This window comes from Myxine glutinosa, chromosome 13, assembly GCF_964187855.1.
Source record: "Myxine glutinosa chromosome 13, kmMyxGlut1.1, whole genome shotgun sequence".
Classification (NCBI taxonomy): Eukaryota; Metazoa; Chordata; class Myxini; order Myxiniformes; family Myxinidae; genus Myxine; species Myxine glutinosa.
The window spans coordinates 96,474,358-96,502,316 of NC_136273.1; the positions used below are offsets into that span (position 1 = coordinate 96,474,358).

The following is a 27,959-nucleotide window of genomic DNA, read 5'->3' on the forward strand; positions in this document are numbered from 1 at the left end:
TTCCAGGCCTTACTCAGGCCACCGAAAGTCTGGATATAAATAAATAAATCAGGAGCCGTTACAGGTTGAATCACATGATATTCAATTGTCATGGCACGATGCCACTCTCGAGGGAATGAACAAACAAGACAAAGACAGACACGCTAACCCAAACCCTAACAACTAACCTAACTTAACCCAAACCCTAACGACTAACCCGAACCCAAACCCTAACAACCCTCAACACCGAAATAGTGCAGCAAGACTACTGCCATGTAAATTAAAAACAAATTTAAACTTGGCGTGGACACCACAATCTGGTACTGAATGACTACCATTCTATACATTTAAGGTTGGGCCTCAACAGTCGGCTAATGCACATTCTCTGCCATCCTACAGAATCCCGATTTCAATGTTTCGTGCAAATGGAAACCCAAACACACAAAAAGCCTTCTGTTGTCCCCACGGTGGAACACATAGCCAGACGGTTTATGTTTCCCCGGGTAGTGTACAAGAATGCCAAAGTCTATACCCTTGCTACGCCGCACAAAGGAACTTTGAAAAGGAGAGTACGAAGCAGCGTTTCCTTATGGAGGCCAAAGGTCACTTCCATGACGTCGCCTGGCCCAACAATGCCCTCAAAAACGATAGAATCTTCTGTCAATTTAAAAAGGGCAGTACAGGCTTCCCACAATGCAACATTACTCTGAAAGGAGCTGGAAATCTTCCCGTTGCCCAATAACAAACCTCAAATGAAAAAAAGTCATCTCATTGGTCAAACGGCCACAAACAGCACCTGGCTCTAATGCTCTGGTTAGACCTGAAGAAGAAGAAGAAGAACCACCTTTAGAGGCCATTTTTCTCCGCAGAGCGGGGTTGGCCTTTTTCGGGCACCGTGGTCCCCTTTTTGAAGCAATGTTTTATGGCCCGGATGCCCTTCCTGCCGCCAACCCTGTTAGTCGCCTCTTGCGACACACAGGGAATTACCAGTGAACCGGTGCTCAATTTGCAGACCTCGGAAGGATGACAGGCTGAGTCGATCCACCTGGCGTTAATTCAGCGATCGACCGGGATTCAAACCCAGGATCCTAGAATCCCAAGCCGGCACCCTAACCGCTAAGCCAACACAAGGCTTTCTGGGCAGACCTGAAGGGAGCAAGAAAATAAATTAATTAATTAATGAATAAATAAATAAATCAGGTTTTACTCCAGTGTACCTTTCACCGTTCTTCATGCGAGACCGAATGCATCAGCAACACTGAATGGAAACAAGGATTAGAAACAAGGCCTCGTGGCCTTGTGACCTCCACACGTGACCTTGCGACCATTTTCCTTTTCCGGTACTCGGATGTTTCGGGATGCAAGACGACGCACAGAAACATCACCAAACGTTTCAAAAACGACTTTAGAATCATTTTAATTTTCATCGATTCAATTCGTCGATATCGAAGGTGAGTGAAAGTGCGTTTAACATCAGAGCAATGTCGCCATCATGAATCGGAGCTTCACAATGCTATATTATAATATATTCCACAAAATTGGGACAAAACAATTAAAACTTGGATCTGATCAGGTGGGAGAAACCGAGATTTCCGAGCTAGTTGGACGATGTCCCGATCTTTAGGTAATGGACCATTCGACACGCCAGGACAAAAGCTGCGCACAAAACCAGCTGAGGAGTCCTCGAGTTCCGACCACCTGCGAGCCAAGAATTTCATGGTGAAAAGAGCTTTTAAAAGCATAACTTGAGCACCGCTGACATTAATTACCCCATAAAGGTGTCTTTCCTTATACAATTAACTCAAGTGGGCAATGAAAATGTGGAATTATGACCTTGCGCGGAGGGGTTTTTTCTTTTTTTCTTTTTGCATTTTTTGTTTCCAGGTGAGAAAACATTGTGTCGGAACATCGCCATTGCTGCACCAAAAATATGCGGCGGCTCGAGATTGGCATTAATGCCGGAATTAAAATTTGATTAGCGGGAACGGTCTGGGCATTGCTGTGCGGCACAATCCACGCGGATTTGATTCCATGATAATTAATAGCCTGAGCTTTCATCTGAGCTGTGGCTTCTGGAGTCATCGTGGTGATGCGATACGATAGTTAGCTCAAAAGGTAACATGCGATACGATAGGTAGCTCAAAAGGTAACATGCGATACGATAGGTAGCTCAAAAGGTAACATGCGATACGATAGTTAGCTCAAAAGGTAACATGTCATATGCTAGTTGGCTCAAAAGGTAACATGCGATACGATCGTTAGCTCAAAAGGTAACATGCGATACGCTGGTTAGTTACAAAGGTAACATGTCATATGCTAGTTGGCTCAAAAGGTAACATGCGATACGATAGTTAGCTCAAAAGGTAACATGCGATACTATAGTTAGCCCAAAAGGTAACATGTCATATGCTAGTTAGCTCAAAAGGTAACATGCGATACGATAGTTAGCTGAAAAGGTAACATGCGATACGATAGGTAGCTCAAAAGGTAACATGTCATATGCTAGTTAGCTCAAAAGGTAACATGCGATACGATAGTTAGCTCAAAAGGTAACATGCGATACGATAGTTAGCTCAAAAGGTAACATGCGATACGATAGTTAGCTCAAAAGGTAACATGCGATACGATAGTTAGCTCAAAAGGTAACATGCGATACGATAGGTAGCTCAAAAGGTAACATGCGATACGATAGGTAGCTCAAAAGGTAACATGCGATACGATAGTTAGCTCAAAAGGTAACATGCGATACGATAGGTAGCTCAAAAGGTAACATGCGATACGATAGTTTGCTCAAAAGGTAACATGCGATACGATAGTTAGCTCAAAAGGTAACATGTCATATGCTAGTTGGCTCAAAAGGTAACATGCGATACGATAGTTAGCTCAAAAGGTAACATGCGATACGATAGTTAGCTCAAAAGGTAACATGCGATACGATAGTTAGCTCAAAAGGTAACATGCGATACGATAGTTAGCTCAAAAGGTAACATGTCATATACTAGTTGGCTCAAAAGGTAACATGCGATACGATAGTTAGCTCAAAAGGTAACATGTCATATGCTAGTTGGCTCAAAAGGTAACATGCGATACGATAGTTAGCTCAAAAGGTAACATGCGATACGATAGTTAGCTCAAAGGGTAACATGCGATACGCTAGTTAGTTAAAAAGGTAACATGTGATTACGAGGCCTATTATTGTTGACATTGTTCACTTTTTCAAATGGTGGCCATTCACGTATCTGAAGAAGAAGCTTCACAGCGCATCACGACTTTAGGCAGTTCTTGGAAGAAACTGCATAGTTAGGCAGCTTAGCAATTTTTGGGGGAACGACTTTACAAAAGTACCATTTTTATTTTAGTGGTTCATTGGACCATATGCAATAGAATTAGGACCGGAGGCAAGACATATACAGTGTTTGACTTTTGTGCAAATACGACTCGCACAGCATAATATCGAGCAATACATTTATGCAAATAAATCATCAGCTATTGGAGTTAGACTAAAATCGTAAATACCTAACTTGCTGGACAAATTACCTTGAACAACATGTTGTCTGTTCTGAAGCTATATTGTCATTACATCCTTGTAGTTGCGTACATGTTAGATATATGAGAGGTGCGCGAGGCACAAGTATAACACATTTGTGTAAACACTCGGTATTATATTACTAATTATTATTACATGAAAGCGAAAGATTTATTATTCAGGCATGTATAAGTTTTACAAATAACACTGCACGTAATGGAATAAAGGTTAGCCTCCTTGTTGAAAATATATACATAATTGGTTTTTGTCCAATAAAAAGGTGAAGAACACTGTATATTTCTTGCCTCCGGTCCTAAATCTATTGTATATGGTCTAATGGACCACCAAAATAAAAATGGCGCTTTTGTCAAGCCGTTCCCCATTTTCGATAAATATGCTGCTAAGCTGCCCGACTAGTAGCGTACTGTTGGTCGTTTGCCACCCCTCCCCCCCCTCCCCCCCCAACCGCCCAAAAAAGCACTCCAACTGCAGCTTCTAAAACGACTTCAATTATTTCCACAGTGGGATCATCTGGGGGGTGGTCGTCCGGCAGCTAAGCTAAATATAGCATAACAATTGTGCATTTTGTGAGGAAAGCACCAAATTTGACACACTAGTAGACTATCATATTATGAAAAGATCTGGATATTGGGCCATCTCAGATTCAGAGATTTGATTTTTGCAAGATTTGCAGATTTTGCAGATTTGCAAGCTGAGATTGCAACGCCAGGGACGGCCGACCCCTTCCTGCGAGCTGCCCACGTCACCCGCACAAGAAGAGCTCATCAAATCACTGCAGTGGCACTGCACATCCTGCAACACCTTGCGTATGAACGCCACTGTATGACATATGCTGATGATGCAGAAGACCTGCCTGAGTTCGAAGACTGGTGTCACCAGAGAGGAGAAGACATTCCCAACTTTCAGTACTGGGCAACTGTGCTGGAACTAGAGATGTTGGTACTGGTCTACGTGCGTTCTCTGCGGCAGGCTTCATTCACGATGTACCTTGATGCCCTGACGGAACTGGTCCCATGGTTCCATGCCTTAGACCACACACACTATGCCAGGTGGGTCCCTGTTCACCTGAGGGACATGGTTGCACTCCCAATGAAGCACCCAGATGTAGCCAGATAATTCATGGCTGGCAACTTCACTGTACAGAAGACGAAGAAGGTGTTCTCTTCGATCCCAATCGACCAGGCGCATGAACAGAATAACGCCTGCATCAAAGGAGATGGTGGAGCAGTCGGCCTCACTGACAACCCAAGTGCCCTGCGGCGTTGGATGATTGCCGGGCCAGAGGTTGCCGGGGCCATAGAAGAGTTCCAAGATGGCCATCAACACTGGGGGAGGCGAGAGGACACACGTCATCACGACCAGACACCAAGTGTGCAGACCTCTTTCGCCAAGGATGTCCGCGCCCTCGTCAGCGTCATAGAAGAGCTTGGCAACCCCTTTGAGGAAGAGAGCATGGATCTGGTTGTCCTTGACGCAAAGCAAATTGCAGGTCCTGCTGCAGTTGAGACTGCCAGGAATGTGAAGAAGATTGGCCAAGAGCAGTTCCAGGCTTTCACCAGAGAATGCCTGGTGGAAAGGACCAAGCCAATTGATGATGCAATTCGTCGGAACAAGCTGAAGGTGTCATTTTGTAAAATGGCTACCACAGCCATCAGGGGCTGAATTTGAGATGGCCCAATATCCAAATCTGTTCATAAAAGGATAGTCTACTAGTGTGCCAAATTTGGTGCTTTCCTCACAAAATGCACAATTGTTATGCTAAGTTGCCCCACTATGGAGGGAAGCTTTTGGCTGAAGTCGTTCGCGAACCGGCAGGCCAGGTGGCAACTTATGACTGGAGCTGAATCCGGGAAGGAATTTGTAATTTATTACCGGGAAATGAAAATAGATTTTGAAATTTGCTCAGGGCACCGGTAATAACCGAACTACCCTTCATGATAGACACCTTGGGATCTGTAAGGCCCAGTGAATAATGCTGGCAGACGGGACACCCGGCTTGTCATTCACCCGATGGATGGCACACGCGCCATGCCTGAGAAGCACCAATCCCACAATTTCTTGTCAGATCTGGAATCAATCCCAAACTGGAGAGCTCAAAGGTAAGTACACTCCATGGAACAACCCTGTCGAACAAACACTCTCTCCATAAATTCTCATTAACCTTCAAAAGCAGCAACTGCCTTTGGCAGATGTTAGTACCAAAGTTATACTGTGATCCGCAATGCTTGCTTTACCATGCAGGGCACACTGTTTAACAAGGTGTAATTGTACACACCGCCCTCACATGCACACCTCTCGCTGTACGTACAAGTGTAATTTGTATGTATAAAGCATCGTATGCTGGTTGCATCATCTCTGTTTGGCCAGCTAAACCTACAATTCAGTGACTCAACAACGCCTCCACGTCCGTCCTGCCTGAACGTCCTGCCTCCACATCCTGCCTCCACGTCCTGCCTCCATGTCCTGCCTCCACGTCCGTCCTGCCTCCACGTCCTGCCTCCACGTCCTGCCTCCAAGTCCTGCCTCCACGTCCTGCCTCCAAGTCCTGCCTCCACGTCCTGCCTCCACGTCCTGCCTCCACGTCCTGCCTCCACGTCCTGCCTCCACGTTCTGCTTCCATGTCCTGCCTCCACGTCCATCCTGCCTCCACGTCCATCCTGCCTCCACGTCCATCCTGCCTCCACGTCCATCCTGCCGCCAAGTCCTGCCTCCAAGTCCTGCCTCCACATCCTGCCTCCACGTTCTGCTTCCGTGTCCTGCCTCCACGTCCATCCTGCCTCCACGTCCATCCTGCCTTCACGTCCATCCTGCCTCCACGTCCATCCTGCCTCCACGTCCATCCTGCCTCCACGTCCATCCTGCGTCCACGTCCTGCCTCCAAGTCCTGCCTCCACATCTTGCCTCCATGTCCTGCCCCCACGAAGCACCGGAATGGCAGTTCTTGTAATCGAGTCGGGATTTGAACCCAGACTATACAGCTTAAGGATGTCCATAAGCGTGGTGTTATATCCCAGAGGACGATTTTTAAAACATACTAGAAGAAGACAACAAAACAGTGGAAGAGTTACGCAGTAAGACAGTGATAAAGAGCCATTGAACCAAATAAATAACACGAAAGTGTGCGAGACAGACAGTGAGGTCGTTAGGGCGAGGAAACTTGGTGGTTGATGCAGAACAAATATTGACGAGACGGTGAAGACGAAACAGCAAAGCTCGTGAAGACCGACCTCTGTGCCACGTGGCACAAAACCAGCTGGTAATGATTCATTCGCAGAGATATGCAAGCACAAGACAATCGGATTGTAAGTTGCATGAAAAATGGTGTCTGCTGCTGACATTGCTTCAGAATATGCGACACCTCATGGGATCCTTTAAAAGGTGTTTTTCAAATATATTACTTGGGAGTGTTACATGCGTGAACAATCTTGTAGAGCAAATATTGTGGGTGAGTCAGGATGTAAAAACAAGTGTAAGCCAATCGGACAGCTGGCTTAATGACAACTTTTCCTCCCAGATTGTGACTACCACTTTGATCGTAGTGGGGGCTCTTGCTTGTTCCTGTGACCCTTTGGGCTATACTGGCGGGAGCTTTGCTCCTGATAGGTCTTACCTAGCCAGGCAGGTCAATGGGTAGGAGCCAGACTAAGAGTAGTCACACATTTTTGGAGGTAGGGAAAAGTTTTTATTCTGCCTGGCCGAGTTACCCCCATCTTCTCAGTGGTCCTGTGAAGAGGGTTTTCCCTGTTTCAGGACTAGGTGAATGGCACCGGACAGTCATCTTCTCCTTCTCCCCTCCACTACTTCTTCTTCTTCTTATTCTTTGTACTCAGTTTTCACTCTGGTTGTTTTCTTTCTTGCTTTCTTTCTTGTTTGTCTGTTTCCTTGGTTGTCTGGGCGATATCTCAGCCATCCTTTTCGCTAGGAAGCTGAAATTTCGGCACAAGAGTGAGCAAGTACTTTGTCAAAAACGGTATTTTTTGTTTTTTGATTAATCAATTAATTGATGAGTTATTTAATTAATTATTAGCGATTAATTAAACTGTACTGATAGTTATACATTTCATTTCTCTTCTGACCATTAACTCAGGCACCTTTTGAGTTAGGAAGCTGATATTTGGACATGCCAATGACCAGGTGATTTGGCTGCAAAGGCTATTTTGATTTATTGATTAATCAATTAATCAATTAATCGATTAATTATTTAATTATTCGATTAATGACTAAAAAATTTTTTTTTAAAGTTACAGATTCTGATGAAATGGTGGTGGTTTATGTGTTATATTAGCGAATTGATTAATTTTTTTATGATTATTATTTACTTATTTTCATTATTAATCATTTATTTATTTTCTTTCTCATTTGGCCAATATCTCAGGCACCTTTTGAGCTGGGAAGCTAATATTTGGACATGACAGTGACCAAGTGATGTGGCTATCAAGGATATTTTTGATTTATTGATTAATCATTTAATCGATTCATTATTTATTGATTAATCAATTAATTATTTAATTATTTAAATTAATGCCTTATTTAATTCAATTTCTAAAAGATACATCTTCGGATGAAGCACTAGTGGTTTAGTTATGCTATTTATTTATTCTTTTTTTTTTTTTGTATACTGAATCGAGGCTCGTGAAAGAGCTAAATTAGCCAATTAGCCTATTAGCCAATTGATTAAGAAAATATTTTATGATAATCTTTTCTTGATTTTAATTATGCAATTAATCAATCAATTCGTGTACACCTCTCTCTTCCAATGCAGCCTCTATGAGCTGCACTGCGGTATTGCCGGGCGCCTGAGGCGCCCCAGAAATGCCGCGCTGGAGGATATTTAATTATTTGGCATGGGGCCGGTGTACTTTGAATGTATGTGTACTTGTATTCTGTCATTTCTAGTCTTAGCTATTTTGCGTCATTCTTGTCCGTGACTCCCTGGGGGATCTGATGAATTCTGCCTCTCGGAAGAGTACCGGAAATAAACATGTCGCAGGTCATGGCTGCCTGGTAGTACAGGATCCCTAACTCTTTGGTAATGATCTGAGAGGCTGATCTATCAACAGATGTAAAATGTGGAAATGGTTGTGCTACCTGAGTTATTTAGGTAATTGAGTGTCTTGGATTGGTTTGTAAATTTGTTTGGGTAACTTTGACTGTCTTCTCTTTCTTCTTCTTTTTCCTCTTCTTCCTTGTCTGGCCTGTCCACTCCCTTTCAATGTTTTATGTATTTATATCACTATGAATATGGCTCTACAATCTAAGAATAACAGATCTCTACCTGCATGTGCTAATCTACCAGCCCATGCGCAGCGACGCTCAAATACTTTTAATATTTGCTTTTCCAATGTCGGGGCTTTCACTCCAACTGCTCGTCTGTGCAATCTTTTGTTCAGCTTAACTCACCTGATCTGCTGGCTCTATCTGAGTGTCGGTTAGACAGTGGTATCTCCTCCATTTCTTTCAAGCTACCTGGTTACATTTTTCACCAACTTGATCACCTTCCTTCTCATGGTCTTGGTATCTATGTTAAGGATTCTCTACCTTTAGCTTGTGAAAACTCTCTTGAAAGTGGCTCTCACGAGTTTATGTATTTCCGCCTTGCTCTCCTGCATTCAACAACATATCTCTTCTTTCTGCATCGTTCACCTTCCTTTTCCTCTTGTGCCGTGCTCGATGCGATCTCAGACAGCATTGACAGGTCTAGTTTACTCCACCCTTCTGCACACATCATGGTATTTGGAGACTTCAACGTTCACCACAAGGATTGGTTGGTACACTCTCACAATACTGACCTTCCTGGTATCAATGCCTATAATTTCTCAATCTCTCAAAACCTCACCCAAATTGTTTCCTCTCCCACTCATATTCCTGACCGTGCTTCTGATGGAAGATACCTGCTTGATCTCTTTCTGTGTTCTAACCGCGGTGATTGTGTTGCCGATGTTCTGCCTCCAATCGGTAACTCGGATCATTCCACTGTTTGTTTGTGTCTCCAACTCCTCATTCTCAACTCCATTGCATCCTTTACACAGCACTGTGTTTCAAGTTTGGGAAATCTGATTGGGATGGATTCCATTCATTTCTTGCTGATGTGCCGTGGACCTCAGTTTTCAGTCTTACTTCTGATATGGCTGCCAGGGGAATATCCCAATGGATTTGCACTGGTATGGGCATTTATATTCCCTCATGTACCTATCAGGTGAAGGTCCATTCCCATCCATGGTTCACTCCGGCTTGTGCATCAGCAATTGCTCATCCCAACCACTATTTCAAGCAGTACCAGGTGCAAATGTCTCTGGAGTCCAACTGTCTCTGCCGCAAAGCAAGTAATCGCTGTAAAAGAGTTATTGAGGATGCCAAGCAGCAATATGCTGCTTCTGAAGCCAATTCCATCGTGACTCAGTGGCGGTCGGCTCTCGGGACTTTTGGCGGATTGCAAACAGTGTACTCAATCGCAATAAATCTTCTATACCTCCTCTCGTTCATGGACCTGAGGTTGTTACTTCACCTCTGGATAAGGTTAACCTATTTTCAAATCGCTTTGTTTCTTATTCTACCCTAAATGATAAGGGATACCCTCTTCCTGATTTTCCATCTCGTACAGACTCTGACATTCTTGTTCCAGTTATCACTCCGAAGAAGGTTGCCAGAATTATTTGCACTTTATATGCTTCAAAAGTGATTGGTCCTGATGGAATCCCTGTGATTGAATTGAAGATGTGTTGTCCCGAACTGTCACCGATTCTTGCGAAACTACACAACCTGTGCTTGTCTGCTGAGGTGTTTCCTTCATCCTGGAAAGTGGCTTCTGTTGTCCCTGTTTTCAAGGGTGCCGGTGAGCATTCTGAACCAAGTAACTATCGCCCCATTAACCTGCTTCCTGTAATAGGTAAGGAATGCTTCATCAATGAACAACTTCTCACCCATCTGGAAGACAATGAACTTCTCACTGACTGCCAGTATGGCCTTCGCTATTCTCGCTCTACAGGTGATCTGCTATCCTTAATTATGGATCATTTCAACAGGGCATTGGAGCTCAAGGGTGAAGCTCGATTAGTTGCTTTGGATATCTCAAAAGCCTTTGATAAAGTTTGGCACAGGGGTCTGCTCCACAAGCTTCAGTCATATGGTGTATCTGGAGTGGTGCATTCAATAATCTCAGCTTTCCTTACAAATCGCAAGATGAAGGTGGTACTTGAGGGTCAATCTTCCCTGACTTGCTCCATCAATTCTGGTGTTCCACAGGGTTCTGTCCTTGGTCCCCCATTGTTCCTTGTTTATATCAATGATCTTCCTGATAATGTTCCGTCTCAGCTAGCCATGTATGCTGATGATTCCTCACTCTACTGTGCATCTGCTGATTCACTCAATGCCACTCGTAATGAGGTCGGAGTTTCTCTGGACAATGATTTGGAGAATGTGTAAATAAGTGTGTAAATAATGTGTAAATAATGTGTAAATTTGCAAATAAGTAAGGGCACGACTGGCTGGTAACCTTCAATGCAAAGAAAACTAAACTGTTGTCCATATCTCGCTCGAGAAACAGGTCTTTCCATTCTGTGTACATGGAATCTTCAACCTGAACAGAATCATCGGAGATTCGGCTTCTTGGTCTGGACAGGTCTTCTGACCTCCGTTGGGATAAGTACATTTCTGGTATTGCTAAAAGTGCTTCCATGTGAGTTGGTTGTCTTTAACGAGCGCAGAGGTATTTACCTCCTGAGGCCATTTTGTACCTGTATAAGGCAACTATACGTCCCCTCATGGAGTGCTGTTGCCACAATTGGCCTGCCACTGATCTTTACTTGCTAGGCTCCAGAAACGTATCGTCAACCTGGTTGGTGTGGAGATGGGTTCAACTTTTCAACCACTCTCACCGTAGGTCAGGTGCCACTCTTGGTTTGTTCTACAGATATTTTCATGGCAAATGTTCTGTTGGAGTTTCTAACTTGGTTCGTCCCGTACAAGTGTTTGACCCGGTTTGCCATCTCCGCACACCCATACACTACAGCTGATCCAAAGTGCAGAACAAAAGGCTATGCTGATAGTTTTATCCCTCATGCTGTCTGGCTCTGGAATTCACTACCTGTAACATGCTTCCCATTATCCTACGATATACATCGCTTGAAGAGGAATGTCAATTCATACTTCCTACATCTTTGAGGTGTAATGGCATTTTACCCGACCTCTGCTACTTCCTGTGCCTTGGATGTTTTCTTGTTGTTATATATTTATTTATTTTTATTTTGCTTTTGCTTTATCCTTATATTTTTCTCACCTTCTCTTAGCCCCTTACCGAGAGTGGCTGTATGCCTTGTCTGGAGCGCTATCCATAAATAATAATAAAAAAAACTCCAATGGCATAGTCCCCAAAACTCTGCATTCAATCCGTGCACCCCTAAAGGAGTAAGATTCCCAAAATATAACCCACAGGGTGCAACATCAACAACAAACATAGGTTTTGTGTCGCAAAGAGGCAATATATTTGTGACATCATAAAAGTGCAATCACCATGATGACGAGACAATAACAATAACACAATTTGGGCAGGAATAGTGCATTACAATCCTTCACACAAAGTACAAAATGAACAGACTGAGCTTTCAGCGGCATGGTGGGCCCTTAGCAAACACCATTATCAGAATGGAATCAGGAAAATGTTCTCCTAATGGATGGCCATTTTTCCATTTTCATTACTCCCCGTTGAACGTCTACACAAAAAGTCCAGCGAGTTGGACAAATGCCAAAGGTTGACGCTGACATCATGTGCTTCACCATGGCTACGAGTGGAGTCTTTACAGGATTCCGCTGGCAATCCAAGTTTCTGATCCGAACAAACTTTCACCAAGTCATCGTGGCTCGTTACACTCCCCCTTCCTCACTCACTACCAATATCCTCATATCCACTTCATGAGGTTAACAGTCAACAAGCAAAATTTCCCAGGAGCAAACACTTCCTCTAAAAATGGAACCATGAAATGAAAGGGAAAGTTTAATAACGACAGCATCAGGATTGCTCGGTTGACCGTGCACTAGTCATACAACTATATAGTCTGGGGTTTGAACCCCAATGGGATCACATAAAAATATTAAATAAATAATCCGTTATAGTGCTGTGCCAACAAGGGGTGATGCCTCTTGGAATATGATCTCCTTAGGACAGGAGGTCAAGCCAGTCGTTCCATCTTCAATTAGACATGTTCATATGAGCGACTCCATGCATTGGTACCGTTTCTCTATCCTGTCCAAATTTCTGGGCAAGTTGTAGTATCTGCAAGTACAATAGCTGGGATAGTGGACACAATGAGCCAAAGGGCCTTATCTGTGACTTCAATTGTAAAAACCTTCCAAGATGTTGTCTTACCAAGTACAATTATATCCCAAACACATGAGAGGGTATTTTCATGTACAAGTTTCATTGTACTGTGAAAGTTTCATGGACACTATTTAACGAGGACATTTGGCCGTCCAACCGAACTATAAACGAAATTGCACTGGAACGAAAACAAAGAGGTGTCGGCTTTTATCCATTTTAATCACAGCTGTGTTCGGCATTCATATCCATCCAGCAGGGAAAATAAGAGGCATGCTTTGCTTTTACACGAGTCATCAACATAAGTGATTCACACGCTTGGCTCATCGGGGTGCACAGGATTTCACTCCTCCTTGTTCCCCCTTGTTATACAACAAACAACAACAGGCGTTTTAAGGCCATTTTCCCTGCAAGAGTGGGGGTTAGCCTTGCGGTCCCCATGACAATCTTCTCCATTTTGCCCTATTTTCTGCATCTCCCCTTGTTAACCCCCTTGCCCGCATTTCTTCTTCCACCACCTTTAGCCAAGTCTTTCTCGGTTTTCCCCGTCCTCTACTTCCTTCTACATTCATTTCCATCACTCTTCTCAACCAGTCACTTTCATCCTTCCTCAACACATGACCAAACCATCTCAACCTGTTCCTCTTCACAGCATCCATCACAGGTTCTATTCCCATCATCTTTCGCAATTCATCATTTGTCTTCCTCTCTCTCAACGATACTCCGCACATCCACCGAACCATTCGCATTTCCACCCTTTCCAGCCTTCGTTGCTGCTCTACGTTCATTACCCATGTCTCGCTCCCATAAATCATAACACTTCTCACACATGCAGCATACACCTTTCCCTTCAGCTTCAACGACACTCCCTCCTCGTCAGCACGCCACTCAGTTCCTGAAACTTCTTCCATGCACATCTCACTCTAGCAACCGTTGCCGAGTCTGATCCACCTTCTCCATTCAGCACGTCTCCTAGGTAACAAAATGTTTTCACACCTTCCAGCTTCACGCCGTCTCCAAGATCCAACTCAACATTTCTTCCATCTGCAGCTCCCTCTGTGCACACCTTACACTTGAATGTAGCTGCCACCCTGGTTAATGACCCTCTCAGACCACTACATTTTTGATGAACCCACTCAGCGCACATTGTACATTGAATGGAGTTCACTCCAACACCCTTCCTGCACACAGCACATGGCCACTTCCCAGTTCTTTCCACCTCACCACATGCTTTACCACTTGCCATCACATTCGTTTTTCCGATATTCACCTTCGGACCTTTTGTCTCCATACATTCCTTCCACTTGTTCATCTTCTCCTTCAGTCCATCCATACTTTCTGCAATCAACACCAGATCATCTGCATACAACAACTCCCATGGTAAACCCTCCTTGTGATGCATTTACTAAAAAATATTCCACTCAAATTTAGTGCAACTGAAAAAGAGTAAGTGCTTGTTTGACAAACAAAATCACCTGCAACTCCATTACACAGGTATGCGGCATATGCGGTTGGAAGGGATCCAGGTATTTTAGCCGAGCACGCTTTGGAGTCGCGACTGAAGAAAGGAGGTTTTCTGCATGCAACAAGGCAACAAATGCACCTTGGGAAAGTTTAACAACGATAGCATCAGGATCGCTCGGTTGACCGTGCACTAGTCATACAGCTACATCTTCTGGGGCTTGATCCCCAATGGGATCACATTAAAATATTAAATAAATAATCCATTATAACTGCCTCTTCGAACATGCTCTCCTTAGGACAGGAGGTCAAGCCCGTCGTCCCATCCTCAATTAGAGATGTTCACATGAGCAACTCCATGCATTATTTTAAATGTCAGCCATTGTGCATTGGTACCGTTTCTCTACCCCTGGACAAGTTGTACTACCTGCAGCAAGTACGATTGCTGGGATTATGACTGACCTCTGCTGTTGCTAAAAGTTAGACGGCTCGTAATTATGAAAACGGGTTAAATTCCAAAATAACTACCTTAAAAATCGATTTTAACTTCATAGCTATTATGTAAATACTATCAGAAGCCCATGGTAAAAATACTACAATATATATTTTTTTTTAAGGAAAAAAAGGAAGGCTTGAGCTGGTTGAAAACAACTGAAGGTTCTTCATTTCATTAAAAAATGCTGCCTTTTGCTCGGTGCCACAATATTTGTCTGAATGCTTAATCTCAATGATCTCACAATTACTCTCACAATATGATACAGCATAAGTCAGAATCGGAGGGTTTTGGAAAGTGCCAAGAAGACAGTTTGTGCTCTATAGTGTTCAAGAATATAATTCAATTGAAATAAAAGAAAGGTTTTGAAGGCTGTAGCAAAAAATAATAATAATAATAATAATAATAATAATAATAATTTGGAGGGTTACGGCTGTTGATACACAATCTTTTACACCACAAAACCTGGTGTTGGCTTAACGGATAAGGTGGCTGGCTTGAGATCTCAAGGTCCTGAATTCAAACCCCTGTCTTGTCATTAAAATAACAACAAGTGGGTTGACTCAGTCCTCCTTTCAAGGTCGGCAAAATAGTGCCAGCTCACTGGGAAGGAGGGGGGAAAATGGCCTTAAAATAACGATCATTCATTCATTTCATTCACTGGGAAGAATGAGCCATTTGAGTATCCTGCGAGTGGCAACCTGTCCAGGATTGTGCCCAATAGCCCAATAAACTTATTCGACAGCCCTATGCCTCTGTAGAGGCGAAAGGAGTGGTCGTATTCTTCTTCTTCATTTACACCACCTTACTTAACACATTAACCTACAACTATCAGGGATGCCTCTTCGCTGTGGTTGTACCTTTCCACCTCCCACCCCACCTCCAACTCAGAGGCCAAATCTTCCCCATTCTTTCCTGCTGCCGGATTCATCAGGGCAGTGCGGTCAGAGTACCGATCGGTCCCCATGGACCGGCCCTTTCCCTCTTGTATCCGGCACTGGATCCGATAATTTTTTAAGTGATGCTTCAACATCGAGAGATATCGAGACATCGAGAGATATGATTTGAATTTTTTTGGACTGCCAGACTCACGAACAAAGTAAAAACAAGACCGACAGTCTAACAGCAGCGTAGCCGGGCTTGTAAAATATTATAAACCACAAACACACATGATTAGCTTTTTAAACAGTCGCTAATGCTCTTAATAACATTAAACAAAGAAATTTGGAGGCATCCCGACATCAGTGAGGTAAGTTTTACTTACAGAACTGAGTGAAGATCTAGTGTAATCTATATACCTACCCCACAAGGATTGGATAAATAACATGACCCTTCCTGCCGCGAAAGTGGCGTTTTTCGTAGCGAACTTTTGAAACTCACCAATTAAGGTTTTGTTTTGAAAAGCACCAATGAAACTCACTTTTCCTGCTGTTTAACATGCAACTGATAGGGAGGAAGACCGGGGTGTGCTCATTTACCAAGCAGCTAGCTAGCGCTTGCCAAGCCAGCTGTTCCTTAACGGTTTTGAATGGAGTGCTTTTTCGAATATTTAAACCACTTGCCGATCTCTCCACAAGAAACTTGGTAAATGAACACACATCCAATGTTCTTGAGACCCGACCATAGATCTACTGTAATATATATACCCCAAAGAGGAATGAGTCTTCCTGCCACTCCCATAGTGAGCGGGTGTACGAGTAAATTAAAATGTCGGTCGGTGGAGTCAGCTGTCGTAATGACATCACAGACGTAATGACGTAACATGACGGACAGACACAAAACTGCCGCTACTTTAATATATAGAAGATGATATATTTTAACCTCCAGTAACTTTGCAGTCACTATGAATGGATTAGTGTTATGATTAGATTTACCATAATATTAACATTACGTTATCATTATTTTTTCAAAATGATATTACTAAAAAAAAATATCGAGGCTAATTCCTTACTTCCACGTTATTTGTACCGTACACCGCTTATCAATGATTCATGAACCATACACCGCTTCAATCTAGAAACTTTGCAATAACGCCAAAGGGATTGCAGTGTTACAATTATATTTACTATACTATTAGTATTAACGCTATTATTATTACTAGGGCATGCCCGTACTATATCTATATCTAAAATTATATCCCCCCCCTCTATTTACATGAAATGGTTTGGTCCAAAGCGAACGGCTTGCGAGTGGTGACAATCCCCCCCCTCTATTTACATGCAATGGTTTGGTCCAAAGCGAACGACTTCCGGAGTTTGGTAAAGAAATCGCCATCGCGTGCACAAACGCGCAGGAAAGCGAATGAATCGCAAATTCGTTTTTATTAGTTGTAAAACATAGTTTAACGCCAACATAGTTTGCAAACGTGAAATAAATGAATACGCTCTCAAATGTGCCATCCGAGGCAGAGTGTGCCCGCCACGTTCGGCACACGCGATCGTTCGCTGCTCTCTGATTGGTTGAATCGTTTTTTGGACATAGCTCGGTAAGTAATTGTCCGATTAATATGAAACCTTGAAAAGGCACATCCTCGGGTCCCCAGCAATATACCTGGCAAGTTAAAAGTATATCGGACCAGTGGTTGTCGAGAAACAGCGGTCACAGACAAACGTACAGACGTACAGACAGACAGACAGAGATTACTGGAATTATAGATAGATGACGAAAACAATACTACTGTATTTAGATATCTGGGCTAATTTGTCTGAAGCGGCCTGAAAGTTAGGCATGAAGGCATGAAGCCTAAGGCCTATAGTATAGGCCTAAGGCCTATCGCCTTTACGTTTTTCATTCTGTGTAAAACACAAACAAGCCGATTGTTTAAATAATTATCAAATATCAAAAGCATCGGCGTTACGTCTCTTGCAACAATACGGTACGTATAGGCCCGATATGTACCGTATTGTTGCAAGAGACGTAACGCCGATGCTTTTGATATTTGATAATTATTTAAACAATCGGTTTGTTTTTGTTTTACACTGAATGAAAAACGTCAAGGTAGAGCATGGCGATTGTGATGTATGACAGGTTCGTCGATATGTTCGGCCTGAACGACATTGGAATCAAAATGCCGGAATGTGGAGTCAGTCGTTGTACGCCGTAATGACATCAGATGTAATCACATCACCCTGTCATGTGACCATATCCTCAGCTCTGATTGGTATACGTTTGAAGGGACATACATACATACGTATGGACGGGCAAACACTCTTCTAGACTGCTTTGCCCTTTGGGCTACACCATAAAAATACAGCTTTCTCTTTCTTTCTTTTTTTTTTTTGTATACAAGATCGAGGCTCGTGAAAGAGCGAACATTAATCACACAGAAAGACAAACCGACACATGAAACATATAACATCGGGAGCGGTAGACAAGATGGGGAGAGAGGGGGAAGGACACAAACACAACATTTGAGAGCAGGGACCGAGAGACATGGAGACATCGAGAGATCTGAGAGAGGGCGAGGGCTTTGGGGGGGGGGGCAAGGGAAGGGGGCGGTGGGAGAGGTATAAAACATATGGACACTGCCAGGACTTCCAGGAAAGAAGTTGGAATTTCAAACAAGGTGGATCTGGGGTGAATTAACGGGGGTAGAAAAGATCAAGGTTTTGGATGGGGGAAGATAAGAGATGGTGGTGAACAGCTGTTTTAAAGACCTGGAGGGAGGAGTGGGATTGAAGGGAGTGAGGGAGTTTGTTCCAGAGGCGGGAGAAAAGAGGAATGAAAGAGTGAAGGTGAGCAGAGAGCCGAGATTTTCTGCAGTTTAACCATCAGAGGGTTGCTGGCAGATCTTGTGCGACCTGTAGGAATATTTGGGGGACAGAGCACAGAGAGAGCTGGGGGTGCAAGGCCGGAGAGGAGTCGGTAGAAGGTACGATCTTCTCTGTGCTTGCACGATCAAGACAAGATTGCATACAATTTGCCAAATTCAGATAAATTATTGTTAAACTGCAGGTTCGTGTTGTGCAGTGTTCAACATATAATATTGAATTGAAATTAGGTAGTTCCCCGATCATTGACTGATGTCTCAAGACAGACAGACAGACAGAGTGAACCAATTGCTTAACCCGTCTTTTCGCTTCATGTGCGGGTTCATAAGAGGAGCGAGGGACTTTCCGCTTGTACGCAAACGCCGTTTTACTCTTCAAAAAACCGAGCAGAATAAAATGTCACTTCCATCGAGAAACAAGATCTGCCCGATGTCACTTGTTGTTTTATAAAGTACAATAAACAACACGTAAAAGAATCATTTACTTACACATCACACATTACGCCTGCCAGATCAGTAGGGATGGTAGGCAAATCAAACCCACCCTCGATCCTCCATCCTCGGCGGACGTGCAAATAAAAGATCGAGGTACGCTCCATTTTGAACCGAGGGCAACGACGTCAAGCGAGCAGAAAGACAAGGCTCGCCTTCGAATCCGCGGCGCTGGCAGACCTGGGAAGAAAATCCGTGGTGCAGGTAGCCTGTGGTTTCGGTGCAGTTAGCAGGGCTCTTTTATTCCCCGGCATTTAATTTGAGGAGCATAATTTAGCAAATTGCACACTTCTCCAAAGACAAATAGCCCTTCAGTTACATTAAAACACAAAGTCGTTCCGTGTGCTCACTCTCTCACCGTAATTCCAACCGATTCGATTTTCCCCGGTAAATTGTTCATACGTCAAAGCCATGGAATCGCAATCCCTTCTCACCGCCAGGTAGTCGGGCTTTCCGTGCGGTAACGGGCACAGCTGTGTGACGGGGTCTAATCCGACAGCGCGTGCTCCCGCAGTCGCATACACGACAATACACGTGGCTAAATGTACCACGTCGCATACACGACAATACACGTGGCTAAATGTACCACGGCGGGGACATATGGTGCTTCGTCTGCGAGAAGCTCCCCCCGCTTGGGGTGCGTCAACTTAGCGTGCGCACCCCACGGCATTCGGCCACCAGATGACCAAATCCCCCGCTGCCTCAACGCTCCATCCCCACCAACTGAACTGACTGTTTGCGGAGCTCCACCCGAAATGGGGGCACATGCTTGGGTCTCTGCCACAAGTAGATGGTAAGGAAATGTGCAGTGTTAATAGGTCACAACCGTGCATTTGATTTACAATCGGATGTCACCGTTACTGAGATTTTGTCGGCCATACTGAGAATTCAACACCAGGAGTAACACTGATCCTTCGGAAAAAGTGCAGGTGCAGCAAGCGATTACGTTCTGCCCTCCAGACAGTCAGTCGTTCCTAGACATAGCAGAATGGTTCCGTTGGGTTTAAGTTGAGGTCTGGGACTTTTATTAATGAATTGAAATTCTGCAAATTCTGGGTCTGAGAATTTAAATTAATTATATTAATGATTTATTATTATTATTATTATTATTATTATTATTATTATTAGCTTCAAAGCCGTTCCCAAAGTAAAGCAGTATGGCAAAAATGTGTCGTCATGCTGGCAGACACTAAGGGCCCTCACCAAAGTAGGCCTACAGCAAGTTGTGTAGCGCTGCACAAGATGTCACAATAAGACACTTTCCTAAAAACACAGGCAGCGTTGCATTGTGGGAAAGTGAATGCTTTCACGTTTTCCTGTTCCTGTACCTTTGGCAAAATAGTAAGCATGGAAATTGAAAGTGAACCCAATGCATCTTCAGCACGTGTGTTTGAACAGGAAGGAAATGGCCACATCGTCTAAACAAAATAAAAAAACACGCCAATGAAAACATCTGCTAACTTCACACTGGGCTTCGCCATGACCCGTCTTTGTTATAGAAGCTGGAAAAGCAAAAAAAAAAGAACGCTCACCATTGAACAGCACAAGGCTGCGACGTCATGACGCCACCAACATCTGCTCGCTCCATTCCAGATTTCCAGATGATCCAACGGACAGAAACGCCCAGAAATCATAAATAATCCTTCATCCACCGATACCTCCATCAACAAACAAATACTACTAATTATTACAGTGTAGGCTCGTCATACGAGGACACAATACGACTTGTGATCCATGCATACCGACATATGGGTCATACATTACCGAAAGTCTCCGTCTCTCTGCTTCCCTTCGTAACCCCCCGCCCCACCTCACCCCATGGACATCATTTGCTCAAGACTGCAGCCCCCGGGGGTTTATCTCCAACAACATGGCTGGAATCAAGCTGCACAAATATTTGTAAAATGGCTGCGATAAATAATTATTTACTCATCATAAAAACTCCGCACTCTGCTTTAACCAGCGAATTCGGCTCACGAATGAGCCGGTACGTGTAAGCTGCAGGACAAGGACATTGACCGTCACATGTAACCTTCAGGATGAGGACATTGACCGTCACGTGTAAGCTGCAGGACATGGACAAAAACCGTCACGTGTAAGCTGCAGGACAAGGGCATTCACTGTCATGTGGAAGCTGCAGGACAAGGACATTGACCATCATGTGGAAGCTGCAGGACAAGGACATTGACCATCACGTGTAAGCTGCAGGACAAGGATATTGACCGTGACGTGTAAGCTGCAGGACAAGGACATGGACCGTCACGTGTAAGCTGCAGGACAAGTACATTGACCGTCATGTGTAAGCTACAGGACAGGGACATTGACCGTTATGCGTAAGCTACAGGACAGGGACATTGACCGTCACGTGTAAGCTGCAGGACAAACACATTGACCGTCATGTGTAAGCTGCAGGACGAAGACATGGACCGTCACGTGTAAGCTGCAGGAAAAGGACATTGGCCGTCATGTGTAAGCTACAGGACAAGGACATTGACCGTTACGTGTAAGCTACAGGACAGGGACATTGACCGTTATGTGTAAGCTACAGGACAAGGACATTGGCCGTCATGTGTAAGCTACAGGACAAGGACATTGACCGTCACGTGTAAGCTGCAGGACAAACACATTGACCGTCATGTGTAAGCTGCAGGACGAAGACATGGACCGTCACGTGTAAGCTGCAGGAAAAGGACATTGGCCGTCATGTGTAAGCTACAGGACAGGGACATTGACCGTTATGTGTAAGCTACAGGACAGGGACATTGACCGTTATGTGTAAGCTACAGGACAAGGACATTGGCCGTCATGTGTAAGCTGCAGGACGAAGACATGGACCGTCACGTGTAAGCTGCAGGAAAAGGACATTGGCCGTCATGTGTAAGCTACAGGACAAGGACATTGACCGTTACGTGTAAGCTACAGGACAGGGACATTGACCGTTATGTGTAAGCTACAGGACAAGGACATTGAACGTCACGTGTAAGCTACAGGACAAGGACATTGACCGTCAGGAGCGTAATCTTTTTGGTGGATAACGAGGAGGTTAGCAAATCAATGAAAAGGTATTTTGGATTTTGCTCACCTTGTACTCCCTGGGATTATGGGACAGATTTGCATCAATTGCTTTGGGCGGTCGTGAAGTCTGTAACGGTCCTGCAGGTGATGGCACAACCATGAAGGGTACACGCCCTCCTTTTGGGTAGTGTTGTGTTGAGTACCGAGTGCATGACGAGCCTCCCCTCGTTTTTTCTACCCTTGCCCTTTTTCCCCATTCCTCCTTTTTCTGGCATCATTTTGCCCAATTTGTCAACGTGCCCCACACTTCATTCCGACTGCACTGGCTTCACTATTCGAATCCTTCCCAGTAACAGGCCTGGTGTCCCATATCTTTCAATCCACGGCTTCAAATGTTAATCCCCAAACCCTGGAACCTCCTGAATTCCCACAGTTCCCGGTAAAATGCATCGATACAGCCGGTGGATCCTTTTAACAAGACTCGCAATATTGTTTCTGTCTCCGAGAAAATGAGTCTGCAACTCGAGCAAGCGCATTCGTCCCAAAAGGTAAATGCTGGGTGTGTGCACACCTTGTTTGCAGGTGTTACCATTCTAATATATATATATATATTCCAAGATGAGCACCTGGAATTTTCCAAGGTTTTCCAAGCTTGTGCAGATCATGACACGTCCTTTCTGAACTCCATATAAGTTGCATCAAATTAACCAGACATCTCGGTGTCTTGGTAAATGGCTCTCGAATAAATTTCCCAAGGAGTGTTATCACTACCTGTGTGCACCTGGCTTCACCTCATGTATAGTTGTATACCCTGCCGTGAGGATACACACCCCGACCCCTATCCCCCGTGTGTGTGCGCATGCGTGGTACCCATTCCAAGCACTCTTCCTCAAATGTGCGTCATGCTCCACCGTTGGCACAAAGGTACATGCTTTGTGTACACTCCGTCATGAGAGTACACCTTTTCATGTGTCCATACAGGGTACCCACCCCAAGCACTCATCCTCCCATGTACATTGTATGCCACTGTTGGCACCAAGAGTCCAGGGACGCCACCATCATTCATAATGGAACATGCTGGAGGAACGCACATTCAAGGAGTGCGAGGGAGGATGGAGGAGTGTGAGGGAGGATAAAGGAGTGCGAGGGAGGATGGAGGAGTGCGAGGGAAGATGGAGGAGTGCGAGGGAGGATAAAGGAGTGCGAGGCAGGTTAAAGGAGTGTGAGGGAGGATAAAGGAGTGCGAGGGAGGATAAAGGAGTGTGAGGGAGGATGGAGGAGTGCGAGGGAGGATAAAGGAGTGCGAGGGAGGATAAAGGAGTGCGAGGGAGGATAAAGGAGTGCGAGGGAGGATAAAGGAGTGCGAGGGAGGATAAAGGAGTGCGAGGGAGGATAAAGGAGTGCGAGGGAGGATAAAGGAGTGCAAGGGAGGATGGAGGACTGCGAGGGAGGATGGAGGAGTGCGAGGGAGGATAAAGGGGTGTGAGGGAGGATAAAGGGGTGCGAGGTAGGATGGAAGAGTGCGAGGGAGGATAAAGGGGTGCGGGCGAGGATGGAGGAGTGCGAGGGAGGATAAAGGGGTGCGAGGGAGGATAAAGGTGTGCAAGGGAGAATAAAGGAGTGTGATGGAGGATAAAGGGGTGCGAGGGACGATCAAGAGATGTGAAAGAGGAGGGCGGGTGGAGGAGGAAGGGTGCAATGGAGGAGGGCGGGGGGGAGGAGGAAGGGTGCAGTGGAGGAGGAGAGGAGGTGTGTCGGTGGCACTTGTAGCTCACTCTGTGAATCGATACTTAATTTGCGTGAATGTATCAAATCCGCACTTTCAGGGTATTCACTCGAGCAGGTATGAAAAGAACACACCTGTGATCGGGACGGCGAAGCTTGTGCCCTCAAATTAACAAAACGAAGCGCTAATTGTTATAAAGGTGATCCTGGGACGGTGGATCATTCACCAAGTACACCTCGGTACGACAGAACACACCAGGACATCAGAGAAAGTGAAACAGCGCAACAAAATACAATAAAAAGGTGTACCTATCACCAGGTATACAACACACCTGTGCAACGCAGCACAGCAAATCGATGCTCTGGCCTGCAGGTTGCCCCAAACGATAAACAAAGCAAAACAGAACATGTACGAAGGAGTAATCCGAGGCGAGCTCGGTCGTACACGGACGCTATACCGTGTACGCAGGTTTACACACGTGTACGCTGAGAATCGGATCGCTCATTGTTAACGGTGAACCTGTAACCATGGCAACAAGCGTGTCAAAGTAGGAACCCATAACCAGGGCAACAATCGTGTCAAAATAGGAACCCATAACCATGGCAACAAGCGTGTCAAAGTAGGAACCCGTAACCATGGCAACAAGCGTGTCAAAGTAGGAACCCATAACCATGGCAACAAGCGCGGCAAAGTAGGAACCCGTAACCATGGCAACAAGCGTGTCAAAGTAGGAACCCGTAACCATGGCACCAAGCGTGTCAAAGTAGGAACCCATAACCATGGCAACAAGCGTGTCAAAGTAGGAACCCGGAATCATGGCAACAAGCGTGTCAAAGTAGGAACCCGTAACCAAGGCAACAAGCGTGTCAAAGTAGGAACCCATAACCAAGGCACCAAGCGTGTCAAAGTTGGAACCCATAACCATGGCAACAAGCGTGTCAAAGTAGGAACCCATAACCATGGCAACAAGCGTGTCAAAGTAGGAACCCGTAGCCATGGCAACAAGCGTGTCAAAGTAGGAACCCGTAACCATGGCAACAAGCGTGTCTGCGAGCACGAGGACCCGCGTGGGTGTCTTTGTTCGTAGACAAAACAAGTTTCGCAGAAGTTCCCCCGAAAACGTAGTCAAAACAAACGAGACGTGAGTATTTCCGGGATTGCGAAGGTATTCCGGGCACGTACCTCTCGTACTCGTCGTTGTTTCGGTCGCAGCGCGCGTCCTTGTGCTTGGACCAGTCCTTGCCGTGTCTGCACGTGGTCAGCAGGACGATGTCCCGGCCGTTGTTCACGTGGTACAGCGCGTTCCTGGTGTCCGAGCCGATACCCGTCAGGTATCGTTTCCCTTTGAACACCAGCAGGTACTTGCGGACGGGAGGTACGTCGTTGGCGTGCAGGTGTCCGCGGGCCCCGCCCCGTTGAGGATGCTCTTCGGGGAAGAGCGGGATGGACACGTCGAAGCTCGGTCTGAAGTTGTCCGAGCCCACGCTGGCCTTGGCGAGCATAGCTTGTCCGAGGTCGAAGCCCAGGTCTTCCGTGTAGTTGGGCCAGGTGCCAGAGTACAGGTTGAACACCAGGTGGTTCGTCCCGCCGTTCCAGTACGGAAGCGCCTGCACCTTGGCGCGCATTCCGTGCACGAAATGTCTGGACAGCTGATCCCGGTCGAGCGTGTCCGAGCCCAGCACGAACAGGCACGCTTTGCGCGGGTCCCCCGTGAAGTAGCGAGACTCCCGCACAGAACGCACGATCTTCTGGTAACTTTGGGAAAGTTCTTCGCCCTTGGGGGTCGGGTACACGTACACCTTGAATCCGTTGCGCGTACACAGCGACGAATCGAAGCAGTTGCTCATGCGGCAGTGGGGGCCGCGCGGTGCCGTCGAGGGTCCGGCCGGACCCCCGGGTGCGAGGTGCACGTGGGCTTCGGCACCCGCGAGCCCCGGCAGTCTAGGGAGGGGCGCGCCGACCCAACGCGGCCACCGGCTCGGCCTCGGTGCACCTGTGGGTCGCCGGGCGGTCCCGCGGGGGCCCAGGTGCGTCCCGGACAGGTAAGCGAGCAGGAACAGAGAGGCGGCCGCGGACCCGAGCAGCGCGAACCTCTTCTTTGCCTGCATGTGGCCGGGGTGGCCGAGGCCGGTCGAGTCGCGAGCCTCGGGCTCAGCGAGTGCCGGGCCGGGCCATCCCGAGGAGGCAGCGCCGGACGGACGCAGAGTGCGAGGGACGGAGCTTCAGGAGGAGCCGGACCGGGCCCCGTCCCGAGCATGGGGATCCCCGTCCCGTCGGGTTGGAGAGGAGACACGAGATGGAGGAGCAGGAGCAAAAAAAGCGGGATCGAAAGGAAGGTCCGAGAGAGAGACACGGACCCGCGGTGATGTGGAGGGACAAGCCCGGCCCGGGAGGACAAAGAGCTCCGGGCTCAGGACAAGAAGACCCAGGCGCGGAACGCCACCAGGGACGGACGGCACGCGGGGTCGGTCCGACTGCGGCTCCGACCGCGGCTCCGACCTCGCACCATCCTCGCTTTCCTCGTGTTGCGTCTCCCTTTGCACCCTGGAGCTGCCAACCTCCGCCCCGACCGTACTTACGGAGCTTTGTGCCGGCGAGCCGGCCAGGCCGCCCGCGCTCCCGCTTAACCCCGCTCCCTCCCCACCCGGGACCCGCGCTCCTTAACCATTGCCTCGCTGGGCTCTTCGTCTCGCCACGCCCACTTTAGCGCCCAACCGGGCTCCCCGTAATCGCTCCGCCCACTCCCACGGCTTGGCCACGCCTGCGACGGTAGCTCCGCCTCTTCGTACAGAAGTCTCCGGCAGGGCAGGCCGCGTATTCGGGACGTTCACTGATCACCGGAATATTGAACAAATATCCATGAAATCCGAAAAGACGGCGCACGAACCCCGTGTTCGCCTTTATTATGTCCATTTCATCGGGTTTTTATATTTTTTCTCTATTTCTGCTTCACTTTCCCTCATCGTTTCTAGAAATCCTCCACCACCGGACCAAACACCCTCCACCACAACCCCACGACAGTCCAAAGACCCTTGTTGTGACCGTTTCGCTTGGATTCCGCATAAGCCGCTCTTTAAAGTGCGATCCTCCATGACGGGCCTCGAGTGGCTTTTCGCGCGTTTTTTAATCATTCCCGCAGCGCATTCCCAATCATAACCACGTGTCAATCCACGAGCGGAGTCCAAGTTCCTTCGTGGACACAGAGACCGAGGGACCATGGACGAGAGGGGTGAAACGTGCACAGGAGGAAAGTGCGATTTCCAAAGTATTACGTCGAAGGCGGGAAACCTGGAAAGGGAGAATACACGTCACCTGGTGAACACCTGGAAGCATCACCTGGTGAACGTTAAAGATCCCACGGTGTCTGTGCTTCACGGTGAGTGTGTTTCGCCGGCACAATGAACTAATTACTCATTCCTGGCCGAACCTACACCAATTACAAACCCTGCGGAGTGCACGACTACAAACAGCTTCACATGCGTCATTACGTCACTACGTGTCCCGACGAAACGGAGGCAAGTCCAAGCGAGAGAGAGAGAGACCACAAAGCGGAGCTTGAACTTCGAAATGGCGCGAGTTTCATAAACCCGGATAAAATTCCCATAAAGAGCGCGAGCCCTCCTCCTCCCCTCCCCCGACGTAGGAGCAAATGTAGTCACGTGTAACCGATTGAACCAGCGTGAATCTTACACCGTCCCCTCGCGGACTCCTGGGGAAGTGCACCTCCTGTGTTGACAAAGAAAACTCGCTCGTTGTAATAACAAAGTTAAAAAAAACAGAATTCGTTGTTTTTTATGGGGTCGCGATTCGCCCTATCGAACTCAGATTAGACAGCTCAAACAGGTACGGAGCAGGTAGCACATACCTGTGAACCGTCTGGTCTGGGGTCGATTCCCGACCTGACTGTAAACCTGTGCGAATGGTGTATCGCAGTCACTACCTGGTTGTGTTCAGCCCTGTTTGTCTGTCTGTCTGAGAGCAGGGCATCTCAAAAAGTTTGGAAGGATTCGGACAAAACTTGGGTGGATGTGAGATGTTTAACATAACGATGGGTAGAGACAAAATAAGTACAGAATATCATTATTTAGCACTGGAGACATTGATAGGACCACGGGACGTAGCCTGAGAGTAAAGAAGTGTTATTCTAATTTTGAGTTATTTTATGGA

General features: G+C 46.3%; 1 protein-coding gene across 2 annotated transcripts in view; it reads right to left on the bottom strand.

Moving 5' to 3' along the window:
- EXT1 (exostosin glycosyltransferase 1) overlaps positions 1-26,442 on the bottom strand; it is a 254,996-nt gene extending 228,554 nt beyond the window's left edge. For both annotated transcript variants that reach the window (XR_013621271.1, XM_078767777.1), the window contains exon 1: positions 24,975-26,442. Coding sequence is in view for 1 of the 2 variants with exons in the window: in XM_078767777.1 (XP_078623903.1) it covers positions 24,975-25,900 (926 nt within the window). In the remaining variant the exon portion in view is untranslated. The remainder of the gene's footprint in view (positions 1-24,974) is intronic.
- Between the last annotated feature and the right edge of the window lie 1,517 nt (positions 26,443-27,959).